The sequence below is a fragment of the Chlamydomonas reinhardtii genome, chromosome 17, assembly GCF_000002595.2.
Source record: "Chlamydomonas reinhardtii strain CC-503 cw92 mt+ chromosome 17, whole genome shotgun sequence".
Classification (NCBI taxonomy): domain Eukaryota; kingdom Viridiplantae; phylum Chlorophyta; class Chlorophyceae; order Chlamydomonadales; family Chlamydomonadaceae; genus Chlamydomonas; species Chlamydomonas reinhardtii.
Window position 1 is genome coordinate 5,981,770 of NC_057020.1, and position 12,455 is coordinate 5,994,224.

The 12,455-nt window shown below is 63.0% G+C and overlaps 3 protein-coding genes across 4 annotated transcripts in view; 2 read left to right on the forward strand and 1 right to left on the reverse strand.

Annotated features, from left to right (window-relative positions):
- Positions 1-2,787, forward strand: part of CHLRE_17g740510v5 (uncharacterized protein) — a 9,349-nt gene extending 6,562 nt beyond the window's left edge. The window contains exons 13-17 of the mRNA XM_043072637.1: positions 83-210; positions 541-706; positions 908-991; positions 1,550-1,648; positions 1,858-2,787. Coding sequence (XP_042915096.1) covers positions 83-210; positions 541-706; positions 908-991; positions 1,550-1,648; positions 1,858-1,983 — 603 coding nt within the window. The 3' untranslated portion in view covers positions 1,984-2,787. The remainder of the gene's footprint in view (positions 1-82; positions 211-540; positions 707-907; positions 992-1,549; positions 1,649-1,857) is intronic.
- A 154-nt stretch (positions 2,788-2,941) lies between these two features.
- On the reverse strand, positions 2,942-7,758 carry CHLRE_17g740550v5 (uncharacterized protein). Its single transcript, XM_043072638.1, has 10 exons — positions 7,234-7,758; positions 6,695-6,866; positions 6,201-6,371; positions 5,821-5,909; positions 5,300-5,432; positions 4,936-5,027; positions 4,528-4,614; positions 4,246-4,300; positions 3,859-4,016; positions 2,942-3,537 (listed from the first exon to the last, which is right to left on the reverse strand). Exons 1-10 carry the CDS (start codon positions 7,566-7,568, stop codon positions 3,426-3,428), a joined length of 1,404 nt encoding a protein of 467 aa, XP_042915097.1. The 5' UTR covers positions 7,569-7,758; the 3' UTR covers positions 2,942-3,425.
- Positions 7,759-7,878: 120 nt separating this feature from the next.
- Positions 7,879-12,455, forward strand: part of CHLRE_17g740600v5 (uncharacterized protein) — a 10,482-nt gene continuing 5,905 nt past the window's right edge. For both annotated transcript variants that reach the window (XM_043072640.1, XM_043072639.1), the window contains exons 1-5: positions 7,879-9,195; positions 9,548-9,967; positions 10,236-10,643; positions 11,583-11,677; positions 11,993-12,089. In XM_043072640.1, the coding sequence (XP_042915099.1) occupies positions 8,480-9,195; positions 9,548-9,967; positions 10,236-10,643; positions 11,583-11,677; positions 11,993-12,089 (1,736 nt within the window). In that variant the 5' untranslated portion in view covers positions 7,879-8,479. The remainder of the gene's footprint in view (positions 9,196-9,547; positions 9,968-10,235; positions 10,644-11,582; positions 11,678-11,992; positions 12,090-12,455) is intronic.

Sequence of the window (12,455 nt, forward strand, 5' to 3'; positions counted from 1 at the left end):
GATATAGGATCCGGTGAAACCCCTACTAATTAGAGACACAATCACACGCGCGCCCCGCCCCTCTTACCTCTCCCCACCCCAGGTGGACCCCACCTTCACCTACGCCTACACGCTGGCTGGGCACGAGCACTTTGCCAATGAGGAGTACGACAAGGCAGCCGCCTGCTACCGCTCCGCGCTCAAACTGGACCCGCGCCACTACAACGCAACGTGCGTGTGTGTATTGCTGCGTGCGTGTGCTTTGGTTGTGGCTGTGGGCGTGTGCGCTTGCGTGTGTGTCCCACAGGCGATGGGGGGGCCATAGGGGGAAGCACGTTGGGGGTGGTGGCGTGGCGGCGCAGACGGGGGGCGGGCGGGCGTGTGGGCACACGTGTGCCGACGGGCTACCATGTGCTACCATGCGAGCTGCCGCCCGCCCGCCCGGCCCTCACACCCGGCTGGCCGCGCTGCCCCACCACTTCCTCCCCTGCACCCACACTCGCGTCCACACCCGCACCCACACCACCGCCCCCACACCACCGCCCCCGCACTGCCGTACAGGTACGGGCTGGGTCAGATCTGCTACCGCCAGGAGAAGTACGGCGAGGCGCTGCAGCACTTCCGGCTGGCGGCGGCGGTGAACCCGCGCAGCAGCGTGCTGAGGTGTTACTGCGGCATGAGCGCGGCAAAGATGGGGCAGAGCGGCGCGGCGCTGGAGAAGCTGCAGGTTTGGGGGTGTGGGGGCGAGGGTTGGGGGGCGAGGGGTTGTAAATAGCACTTCAGAGTAAACTGAAATGGGGGTTCTTCACGTTCCCAGTAAGTGGAGGCGGGTGGGGCTGGGAAACAAACACCACGCATCACTCCGTGCCACCTCTACCATCACCTCCCCCCTCACTGCCACGCCATCCTCCCCCTCTCCCCACCACAGGAGGCCATTGAGCTCGACCCCGCCAACCCGCTGGCGCGCTACGAGAAGGCCTCACTGCTCATGGCGCTGGACAGGCCGCAGGAGGTGAGGGCGGGCGTGGGGGGGGGGGGTTTACATTCATAAATGTTAAGAAGTAAAGGTGTAGCCAGGAACAGTAGTATAGCAGGGTTTACCGATGTCCGTGGGTGGAGGGAGATCCGTGGGGAGGTCACGTGTGGGGAGGTCTGAAAGGTGCTTTCGGGCTGAGCAAGCGGAGATGGAAAAGCGGGTTCCCGAGTAGCCCTTGCTCGGTGTCCTTTCCCTCTCTTCCTCCGACTTTTCCTCCTCGTCTTGCTTGTCCGCCACCACCCCCACCACCATCTCCCCTCCCACCCCTAGAAGCACCGTGTCACTTTTTTGCACCTGTCGATTCTGCTTGTGCTCCGCTAGCTCAGTTTGGCTTGGTTTAGCTTGGGCTGGTATTTTCAACCTCCCTCCCCCCCCTTTCCGTTCGTCTGCGGTTCTTCAGTGCATCCTGTACCGCTTTTCCAAACATTTCACACACACACACACACACGCACAGGCGCTGATGCTTCTACTTGCTGCCCCTGCTGATATCCTGTTCCCAATGTTTGGACCTTGCAACCCCTCCCCCCCCCCCAGGCGCTGTGTGAGCTGGAGGCCCTGCAGCGGGTGGCCCCCGGCGAGTCCTCTGTGGCCTTCCAGATGGGGCGGCTGCACAAGCGCCTCAACAACCTCACGGTGGGTCGGGAGGAGGGGAGGGAGGGAAAGGGAGGGAGGGAGGGAGGGAGGGAGGGAGGGAGAGGGAGGGCGGGAGAGGGAGGGAGGGAGGGAGGGAGGGAACATGTAACCCGTGTGGCCCGCGCCATACCCGTGGCAGCACACGCCCAAACGGACCCACCACCATCACCATCGCCACCATCGCCACCACCACCAATATACACACACAGGCGGCGCAGCAGTCGTTTGAGCTGGCGCTGTCCCACCCGGGCATCTCCTCCTCGGACGCCGCCGCCATCAAGTCCGCCATCGAGCGGCTGGGCCTCAGCGAGGACGAGGACGAACAAGAGCTGTGAGGGGGGCAGGGGGGGAGTTATGTGCCCGAGCCCAATAAGTCCCAAGAGTCAAGGAAGGGGAAGAGGGGGGAGGGGCTGGGAGGAGAGGGAGGGGGCACTGGGGAGGGGGCCAGTTGGGGAAGGCGGCTGAAGGAAGGCGGGGGTCTAGAAGTGCCGTGCCTTGCTGTGGCAGGGGCGCCAGGTAGGCAGTGCTGGGCTAGACGGACGTATTGAATCCTCAGGGCGGCATGGTCAGACAGGATTGTGGAGGGGCGTGGACGTACACACACAGACACAGACGCAAGGGAGTCGACAGTAAGTTCATAACAAAGTCTTGGGGGTGGGAGACATGTTGCAGAAGCATGCAAAGGACGGCAGGCATGCGGCAAGGCCGAATGGGACAGGCGCAGTGCAGAACGTGAGGTGTGTGCTAGACAGGAAAGACGGTTAAGAGGATTGGGCTAGGCAATGCGTGCATACTACAAAAGGGTATCGGCTGTCGGATTGTGAAGGGAGGGGTAGTTCATTCCAGAACCCAAAACGAGCCGGGAGCTGGCTGGCGACTTGGCGAAGAGACAGACAGGCACAGTCACGAAGGTGTGAGGGCAGCTGCTTTGGGCCGTGCTGCAGGTGGCGCGGCTGCAGTGCTGTGCAGCAGTAGCTCAGGCCAAGGTCCATGCAGAGCCCGCGTTGCCAAGGGCTGTTTGGGACGCACTTGGGAGGCGCCACAACTGCGCGCATGGCGCAATGACAGGACTGCACCGTTGACTGCATGTCATCCTTGGACAGCTTGCAAAATGCACGCGCCTGTAACATCAAAACCGTTTGGGCAGTACTGCCAGCTTGCCGGCGTGCCACTGGCGGAGGCCGCTGGGACTGATGCCCCCCGTCCGTGTGACCGCGATTGCCACCCAAGTCTAGCAACTCGGAAGGAGGGCAGCAAGCTAGCACGGCACGACCATCACACTGACAGAGTCCATGGCTCCATGCATTACACATAGCCCGCCAGCCTTTGAGCCAGCATCGCACGCAGTCAACAGCTCCCATCCCGCTCCACGCGCCAACATGTTGCCCTGAGCACAATCGCTGTCTAGTCCACCTACGCGACCTGCTTGACGCAGCTTCCCACTGTCCCCAGCCGACCGCCGTCTTTGCAGCCCCCCACTCCACCTCCAGTCCGGTGCGGCGCCGACTCCCAGATCCACAGCTGCTCGCCGCGTGGCCTTTCGTTATTGTACCTCGAACATACTGCGTGCCTGTCGTTAACGCGTGCCCTGTCGGCCTTTCATGAATCCGAACATACCGTATGTTCCTGGGCGGTGGACCCACTCCACGGCTAACCCAACTCACGCGGCCACGCGCCCTAACCTTTCCCACGCCGCCATCGAGCCGTGTGAAAACGCGCACGCCCGCAATACCCCATGCACTTGTGCCTCCATGCACCGCTGTCACGGCGCCAAGGGTCACGGCGCCCAGGGCTGCTCGTAGGCCTCCCGGCCCTTGCTGCTCGCCGGCATTTGCTCCTCCAACACTTGCCGCAGCGGAACAGCTTCCGGCCACTGGGACAGGTCAGGCCTGCGTGTCGGGGTGGAATGGGGGTCGGGTTGCCTGCCACAACTCTAGTTTGTCTTCGTAATTATGTATGGCGTGGGTGCAGGTATGAAACATGTGGTGTGGCGTTTTGGCACGCGTGTAAAAGCAACGCTCTGCAAGCCCCACGGCATACGGCACTCAACAACACTCGCGGGCTGCCTGGTGACGGTTTCTTTCCAGCACATGCGGCACATGCAGTACCAACATAGTTCCCAAACGGCACGGCCCCCACTTGCACTCCTGCTTCCCTGCCCTTCCCTCCCACCGCCGCCCCACCGCCGCCCCCCCGCCGCCGCCACTCACTCGTACGCCAACGCTCCCGCTAGGCCATGCAGCAGGCGGTACCAGTAGCAGGTGCGGCCGGGCCCCACCAGGTAGGTCCGCGCCAGCGACACGCCCGCCGCCGCGATGCGCTGCACCTCCCGGTCGTGCGCCGCCGCCCAGTCCAACTCCTCCAGTACCTGCACAGAGCGACATGCCGCATGGAGTGCATGGTGTGATGGAATGAGTAATGAATGAATGAGTCTTCAAAAGTGCAGTCGGTGACCCAGATTGGAGAGCTGGTGAAGAAGGGGAGAGGGGGAGGCGGCGAAGCCAGCACATAGCTCAGAACGACCACATAGCCCCGCGCACTTAGCTTAAAACGACCAGACCATCCAGTCCGTCCCACTCGTTCGCTCGCTCGCTCACCTCCTCCGGCACCTTCCTCCAGAACTCTATGATGTTGACACGGTGCTTGAGCAGCCTGTGTGGCGGTGTGGCGGCGGGGTAGGGGTTCGGGGAGGTGAGGAGCACACGTGCGCTGAAATTCTCCGACGGTGGACACACCCCCACACACAAGTAGCAACATACACATGCATACGCATACACACACATGCCTGCAACGCCTACATAGCCTACTACCCTCTATGATACGGCGGCCGTGCACAGCCGCCTTGTCCAGCCGTACAGCCGTACATCCGTACCACTCACGTGCGGTAGTAGTATGCGTAGTAGCCGGACGCCTCCTTGAACACGGCGCTGCTCATGGGCAGCAGCTGCTCCAGCCGGGAGGAGATGCTGCAGGTGCGTGTGTATTTGTGTGTATGTATGTGTGTGTGTGTGTGTGTGTTTTGGGGGGGGTCACATTCATGCTTAATTGAGAAGAAGCGGAGAGAGAGGAGGGGTGCGGTGAATGTGGCTGCGCGGTTGAGGGGTGATGGCTGCGGTGCGGGGTGAGGTGGAGACGCTCAGGAGGGTGTGGGGTTGTGGCTTCCGGGGTTAGAGAGGCAAGGCACAGCACAGCAGACCTGCTTGTTGCATGCCAGGGTTGCCGACGGTCCTGTCCGTGCTAACCCTGACACCACCCACCCGCCCACGCAGCCTGCCGCGCCGCCTCACCCCTGCCCCTCCAGGTTTATGAGGTACTTGTACTCGGTGTGTCGCAGCATGGGCACCTTGGCGCGAAACGACACGTCGATGCGGGCCGGGTCCTGTGCGGGGCGAGGACAAAGAAATGGGGGCTGTGGGGCTCGGGCCGAATGTCGGCAAGTAGCTGGGCGGCAACGCCCCTAGCCGCGGGAGCATCCCGGGGGACAGTACCTGGGGCCCCAGTCGTGAACCACAAATCTCCCTGAGCACTCCGGCACGCAGGAACACAACCGGACGACACACGAAACACATGCATGCATGCACACACACACACACACACACACACACACACACACACACACACACACACACACACACACGCAGGCCCGCACACCTTCTCCGGCATCTTGCGGATGAAGTACTCGCGCGAGGGGCAGGTCTTGCCGCCGTTGTAGCAGATCTTCTTGCCGCCCACACCCAACTTGGCCGTGCTGGCGTCGTCCGGGCTGCGGTTCATGCGGTACTTGCTGCGGGTGGCAGGGGCGTATGCGTGTGCGTGTATGTGTGTGTGTGTGTTTGTGCGTTTGTGTGTGTGTGTGTGTGTGTGTGTGTGTGTGTGTGTGTGTGTGCGCGGGTTTCGTGGGAAGGTGCGGGGGTTTAGGAGGAGAGCAACGTAGGGAGCGTTTGTATGGCCATGCGGGGAAGGGTGGGGCACAGGGGTACGCGTGTACGTGTACGTGCATGCGGTCGAGATGCGCCCCGCGCCCTCTTGGCAGCCCCCACACCTCGTGCCAGCCCAATCGTGGGTTCGGGCACGCAACCCGCCCACCCACCCACTCCCTCAATCTCCCCGCGCCCATATCACCCAACCCCGCCCCCCCCATCACCGCTTCCTCGCCCCCTGCCCTTCCCCACCTGAACCTGCCGAACAGAATGGGCTTGCGCTGCGCCCACGGCACCTCCCCGAACTGCTCCACCAGCGCCAAAGAGGTGTTGTCGTACAGCTGTGAGTGCCAGTAGAGAGATTGTGTTTATGTGTGTGTGTGTGCCAATTGTGTGCCAGTGATGTGTGTTTGTGTGTGTGTGTGGGTATGCGTGTGTGTGTGTGTGTGTGTGTGTGTGTGTGTGTGTGTGTGTGTGTGTGTGTGTGTGTGTGTGTGTGTGTGAGGATGAGGACGCAGAGGCACCGGGAGGCAGGACGTCTTGCTCAATGAATGTGAACTACCGTGAAAACCCTCTCCTCCTTTGCCCTCCCAACGCAAACACAAACACACACAGACGCGCAGTTGCTTCACCTTCATGTGGAAGTGGAAGTTGGGCACCAGCAACAGGTCCGGCCACCAGTCGCTCTTGCCGATGCCCATGACCGGGTAGGGCCCTGGCACGAAGCCGCGCGAGTGGTGGCAGTCGACGGCGCTAAAGTTGAAGGGCTGGGGGCTGGACACGTTGAGCAGGCGCGGCGAGCACTGAGGCAGGCGGCGGTGCCAAGGTGTGCGTGTGTGGTGTGGTGGTGGTGGTGGGGGGGGGGCAGCGGGGAGCAATGCGGGGAAAGCGCGGCGGGGGGCGGGGCGGGTTGAGTGGGGGTTACCAATGTTATCAATGTTCCCAGGGGACGGCGCAGGCTTGGCGTTACAGTGCTCGTACACGGGATTTTCTCTGGCCCCGAAACGGCCAGGCGTGCGTGTGGCCCCAAATGTGCGCCCCCCCTCCGTCTGTCACCCCCGGCCGGCCCCTCGGCTGATGAATTAGTCTTGCATGGACGGCTGCCCCCGCCGACCCCGGGGCTCACATATCTGGGTGTGTCGGAGGTGGTGAGTACGAACGCCACGTCGGGCACGTGCGGCCCGAAGGTGTCCTCCACGTGCAGCAGCATGCGGATGTACATGGCATGCAGCTTGGCGTGGTGGCTGAGTCCGGGGAAGTCGGTGGGCGTCAGCAGGTAGGCGCGTCCGCTGAAGAACCTGTGTGTGTGTTTGTGTTTGTGTGTGTGTGTGTGTGTGTGTGTGTGTGTGTGTGTGTGTGTGTGTGTGTGTGTGTGTGTGTGTGTGTGTGTGTGTGTGTGTGTGTGTGTGTGTGTGTTTGTGTTTGTAAGTGTGTGTGTACGCTGATGTGAATGGCAGAAAGGAAATGTCGAGGCCCGATAGTGCGGCTGTCAGTGCGGCTGCAAGCACATGTGCAATGATGCGGTGTGAATGGTAGGGAATGGGTGTCCCCGGTTTGCAATGCAGAGTTCATAACTTCCCGCTACGCGCTCCGCCATAATTGCACGCATGCACGCACGCACCCTGGCCCCTCCCCTCCTCGCCTGCCCTGCCCTTCTCAACGCACCCGACGGTCAGGCCGCGCATCTGCACCGAACCCAGGTAGCCGGCAATGTATTTTGTGGAATTGAGGTGTGTGCCCAGCTGTCGGTGTATCTCCAGATCAGAGTCAATCTGCGGGTACGTGGGGTCAAACGCCTCGCAGCCTAATGTGCTGTAGTTGGCCGCGGCTGCATAGTCGCCTGGCTTGGATTTTTCCGCCGCTGCTGTTGCTGCATGTGCGCTGCTTAATAGCAAGGAGACCAGCAGTTCCGCGAGCAGCACTGCGCCGAGAAGCGAGACGCTGCCACCGCGGCCGGGCGAGGAGGAGGTGGAGGAGTGTGGGAAAGGACGGCTCCCCATGCCGCCCGCCGCGCCGATGACCACCACGGAGCCGACGTGTCTACAGCAGCACTATGGTCGAAGGACTCTCATTTTTTTTGGCAAGAGAGCTCAGCCAAGCGGCTGCAAGCACTGAGCGCATGTTGCAAGCCACTGCATTCATCTCGAATGTCTCGGCATAATAGTCAAGTCATCGGCTATAAACATTATCGGTGCACATTCGAAATAACAGCTCGCTGTTTGCTGGAGTTTTGCGTCGGCCGGATCATGCATCACATCCCGCGCATTTTGTTATGTTTACTGTGTCAAAATCAATGCATTATACGTATGTGTGTATCAAATACACAGCCGTAAACAGAACAGAAACTGGATCGCGCCACCTGTCATCTGTCGGTCGAATAGACAAGCGGGCTCCAGCCCAAGTCTCCCCTCCTATGGCATTGTTACATAAAGCTACGAACATTGGCAAATACGAGATGCGAAATGGCCGAGCCGGCAGCCAGCATTCCGTATTTGTGGCCGCTGACAGTCGCCGGTCGCCCGTCGAACGTCAAGCGCGCCCAGGATGTCAAGCCCAAGGCGGGCACGCGGAAGCTGCGAGCTCCGACATCCACGAAGGGCCTCATGCCAAGCTAGGATGTATGTTGCCTCTGCCGGCTTTACTTCCTAGCACTTCGTTGGCAGCCGCTGCGCCACGACCCAAGCCATTCCTCCACATGCCACGCTCTGTCTGCGGCGCCACTTCACGCATAAGTAGCCCTCCTCCAGCACCCAGCCAGTGAGCTCAGACAGCATCCAACTGACGGCACCTCGGCCCACAGCTGGCGCGCCTCCGGACCCCGCATTCCGCGCGGCAGTGTCCATACCCGCGCAGCGTGCCGGTCTAGCTGCGCCACGCAGCTAGCTATCGTGTAGCGGGTATCGTGTCAGGAATGCGGATGCCGGCAGCGACACGCGCGCACCGCCGCACCGCCGCGGCGGCGGCGATGCTCAGCTGGATCTGCCTCGCGTGCGCCCTGTCGCCGGTGAATGGCCACCAGCCCACCTCAACGACACCCCAGATGCCACAGCAACAACCGCAACAACAGCAACAACAGCAACAACAGGGTGTAGGCAGCACGCCAGCTGTGTTCGAGGCGGCAACAGCGGCAGCGGCGACCGGGGACGTGGCGTTCGCCTCGGCCCTGTTTGCTGAGCTGGCCGCTGCAGGCCTTGCAGAGGCTGTAGCTCAGGCAGCTTCGGCCTCAACACCGGCGGAGAGCTACTGGGGCGGCGTTGCCCTGCCGGAGCCCGGCACCGGAGGCAGTAGCACTGGCAGTCTCAGTGGCAGTAGCAGCGACGTCACCGATGGGGAGAGCAGCAGCGGTGTGCTGGCGGCGCTGGGCGAGCTACTGCGGGCTGAGAACGCGTTGGCAGAGGAGGCCCTGGCGGCGATGTGGGCGGGCTACAGCCCCGCGGCGGCTGTAGCAGCAGCGCCTGAGGCCGCGATGGCGGCTCTAGCAGTAGCGCCGGAGGCGGCGGTGCCGGGCCCACGGCCGGCGGGGTCGCGGCACGCGGCCACGATGGAGGCTGCGGCGGGACTGGTACTGCCGGCCGCTGCTGGCGCTGGGTTGAACGGCGGCGGCGCGGCCGCCAACGCCGTCAGCCGGTAAGGTCCGGTGGGGTGGGGTCGGGTGGGGTGGGGTTGGAGCATGACGGGTGTTTGAGGAGCGTAATTGGAAGGTAGGGGTCGATGCTGCGTGCTCATGTGTGCTACTTGTGAATGGAGATGGACCGGAACGCACGATACCGTAGATGTGTGCATAGCAGAATGCTGGGAGGTTTGACTCTGCGTGTGCTGCCTTGTTGTCAGCTGCTGAGCAAAGTACAGAACAGTACACACCCTTTTGTGCCGTAGGCCCGGTACAGGAGCTCGCTATGCTGCGGTATCGCCAGCCAGCTCACTTTGCAACGACCTCTGACTCTGTGCCTCGGCACTCATACACCCATCCGTCCCGCAGGCGCCGCCTTGCTTTCAAAAAGACGCCGCCGCCACAAACACCACCGCCGGCCGCACCGCCTGTTGGCGCCAGTGATAAATTCTCCTCTTCCTCCTCCTCTCCTTCGTCTTCGTCTTCTCCTTCCACCGCTGCAAACAGCACCGCCGGCGGTATCAGCGCCGTCACAGGCTTCTGGCCCACGCTGCTTCAGCCGCAGCTGGCAGCCGCCAACACCAGCGCCGATGCCAGTGGCAGCAACGGCAGTAGCAGCGACAGTAGCAGCGGCAGCAGCAGCAGCAGCAGGGCGATGGGTGGGCGGCTGGGGGCACTGCTGGCGAGCCGGGGGGTCGGCGGCGGTATCCTGGGGGCCGCCGGTAACACAGGCGCACAGGACAGTCTGTGGCTGCGGATCATCGGTGGCAGTGCTGCCGACACGCAAAGGTGAGCTGGCATGGCTGGTGACTTTCGTGTGCGTGCGGTTCCTGAGGTTTCTTGGTAGCTGCCATAGCCTTTGCAAGACGGGATGAAATGAGGAAGATGGGATGAAAGCGGGAAGACGGGATGAAGGTGCGAAGGAACGCTTGCTACAGCATGGAGGGTGTGTACGGGGATGCGATGTTGACACTGCCATGTATATAGACCATCACGCCAGCAGTCAGGCAGGCAGCCAGACCTGATGTGCCGCGGCCACAACCCTTCAGCATCGCAGCCACCGCCAGCCGCAAGCACTCGACGCCGCTGCTCCATCTGCCGCCGCCACTGCCGCCGCCTCTGCCGCTGCTGCCGACTACAGGGCGGCCGAGGCTCCGCCGGGCGGCGGTGGCAGCGACGGCGTTGGCAGCAGCAGTGGCGATGGCATCGGTGGCGGCGATGGCGGCAGCAGCAGCAGCAGCAGCAGCAGCAGTACCGGCATCAGCGGCAGTAACAGTGCCTGGGAGCCGGCACGCGCGACGCTCCCCTCGCGACCCTTCCTTGCTGTCATCTCCTCTCTGCCACCCGCACCCGCACCCCCGCCTGCACCTCCGCCTCCCCTCCCTCCTCCGCCGCTGCCGCCCGCGGTCAACTACACGGGCATCAGCTTTAAGATCGTGGGCGGGCTGCCTGCCAGCACCACCAGGTGCCTCGGTCCCCTCAGCCTCGCGTGTCGGCCTCCACATGCGTCCACGTGCATCTCTTCATGTGCCTCCCCGCACGTAGTCACCACCCGACTGCTCAAGTAGCCGCTCGCCTACTATTCGCAAGACGCCCTCCGAGCGCCTTGCCCTACATGTCCATCCGTCGCCGCACGGCAGCCCCTTCGCCCCGGCTGCCACTGCCCGACCCTTCCCCCTTCCCCCCTTCCCCCTTCCCCCCTTTCCCCCGGCCCGCCGTGTCACCTGCCTGTGCGCGCCACCTGCCTGCCCCGCCCTTCCTCCCGACTAACCATCCCTGCATCTGGGTGCCCCCTCTGCGTGCGGGGCATCCAGGCTGGCAGTGCCTGTGGGGAGCCGTACGCGGCCCGCACACTGCCCAGCACCCCGTCATCTCTCCCCTAACCGGTCCCCATGCCACCCACATCTACCTCTTAACCCTTGCCTCACGCCCTCTCTGCCTCTTTCGCCGCCTGGGCTTGTGTGTAGTCTTGTCTTTGTTATCCCTTCTTTATCCTACTGCCGACACGCCTCGGCCCTTTCACTGTGCCCTGCCCTTCCGATTTTTGCCTTGCCCCTTTCCCACATGTCGTGCTCCTGGCCCGACGCTCCCTGCCTGGCGTCGGGGCTGCTTTCCTGGTCGCCAGGTAAGTCGTGGGTTTTGCTTGTCGCGTCCGCGTGCCTGTCTTGTGCTGTTGTGCGCGTCACCGAGCCCGGGCGGCGACATTTATCGCCGGCGCCGCTCGCCCTGCTACTCCACGACGCCTCGGCCCACATCCCATAAGTATTATCGCTCGCAACTAACGCCTCTGCCTGCACTCCCGTTTCGTTGGCTTTGGTTTAGTTTGGGCTGGTATTTACAACCCCCCTTCCCTTCCCTCCTTCCCTGCCCCGCCTGCCCCCACCTGCTGGCACCCCACCACCAGGTATCGCTTCATTGTGTCGCTGCGGGACGGCAGCGGCAACCACTACTGCGGCGGCAGCTTGGTGGCGCCGCAGGTGGTGCTTACGGCCGCCCACTGTGAGTTGACTGATAGGTGCTTTTTGTGGAGGTGGTGGGGAGCGGGCGTTTGTCTGTGCTGAGGACAGACAAGTTTTGCGCGTGTGTGTACATCGCAAAGAAGATTGGGCATGCGTGCATGTGTGGGGGGCGTGCGGCATGGGTGTGGCGGGGGGCCGGGCAACCAATCAATGCACATACACAAACACACACACACACACACACACACGTGCACACACATACACACACGTACTTCCCCCCACACACACACAAATATTTCCACACACACATACACACGTGCACACACACACACATGTCTCCCCCTCACACACACAGGCCTTGACAAGCAAGACAACAGCCTGCGCAACCCCACGGCGCACATCGGCCGCTACTACACAGACGCATCAGACAGCCAGGGATACGACGTGCGCAAGTGGGTGCCTCGCTCGCTAGGCGGGCGGGAGGGAGGGAGGGAGGGAGGGAGGGAGGGAGGGAGGGAGGGAGGCAGGGAGGGAGGGAGGGAGGCAGGGAGGGAGGGAGGGAGGGAGGGAGGGAGGGAGAAAGGGAGGGAGGGAGGGAGGGAGGGAGGGAGGGAGGGAGGGAGGGAGGGAGGGAGGGAGGGAGCGAGGGAGGGAGGGAGCGAGGGAGCGAGGGAGCGAGGGAGCGAGGGAGCGAGGGAGGGAGGGAGCGAGGGAGGGAGGGAGGGAGCGAGGGAGGGAGGGAGGGAGGGAGGGAGGGAGGGAGGGAGGGAGGGAGGGAGGGAGGGAGGGAGGGAGGGAGGGAGGGAGGGAGGGAGGGA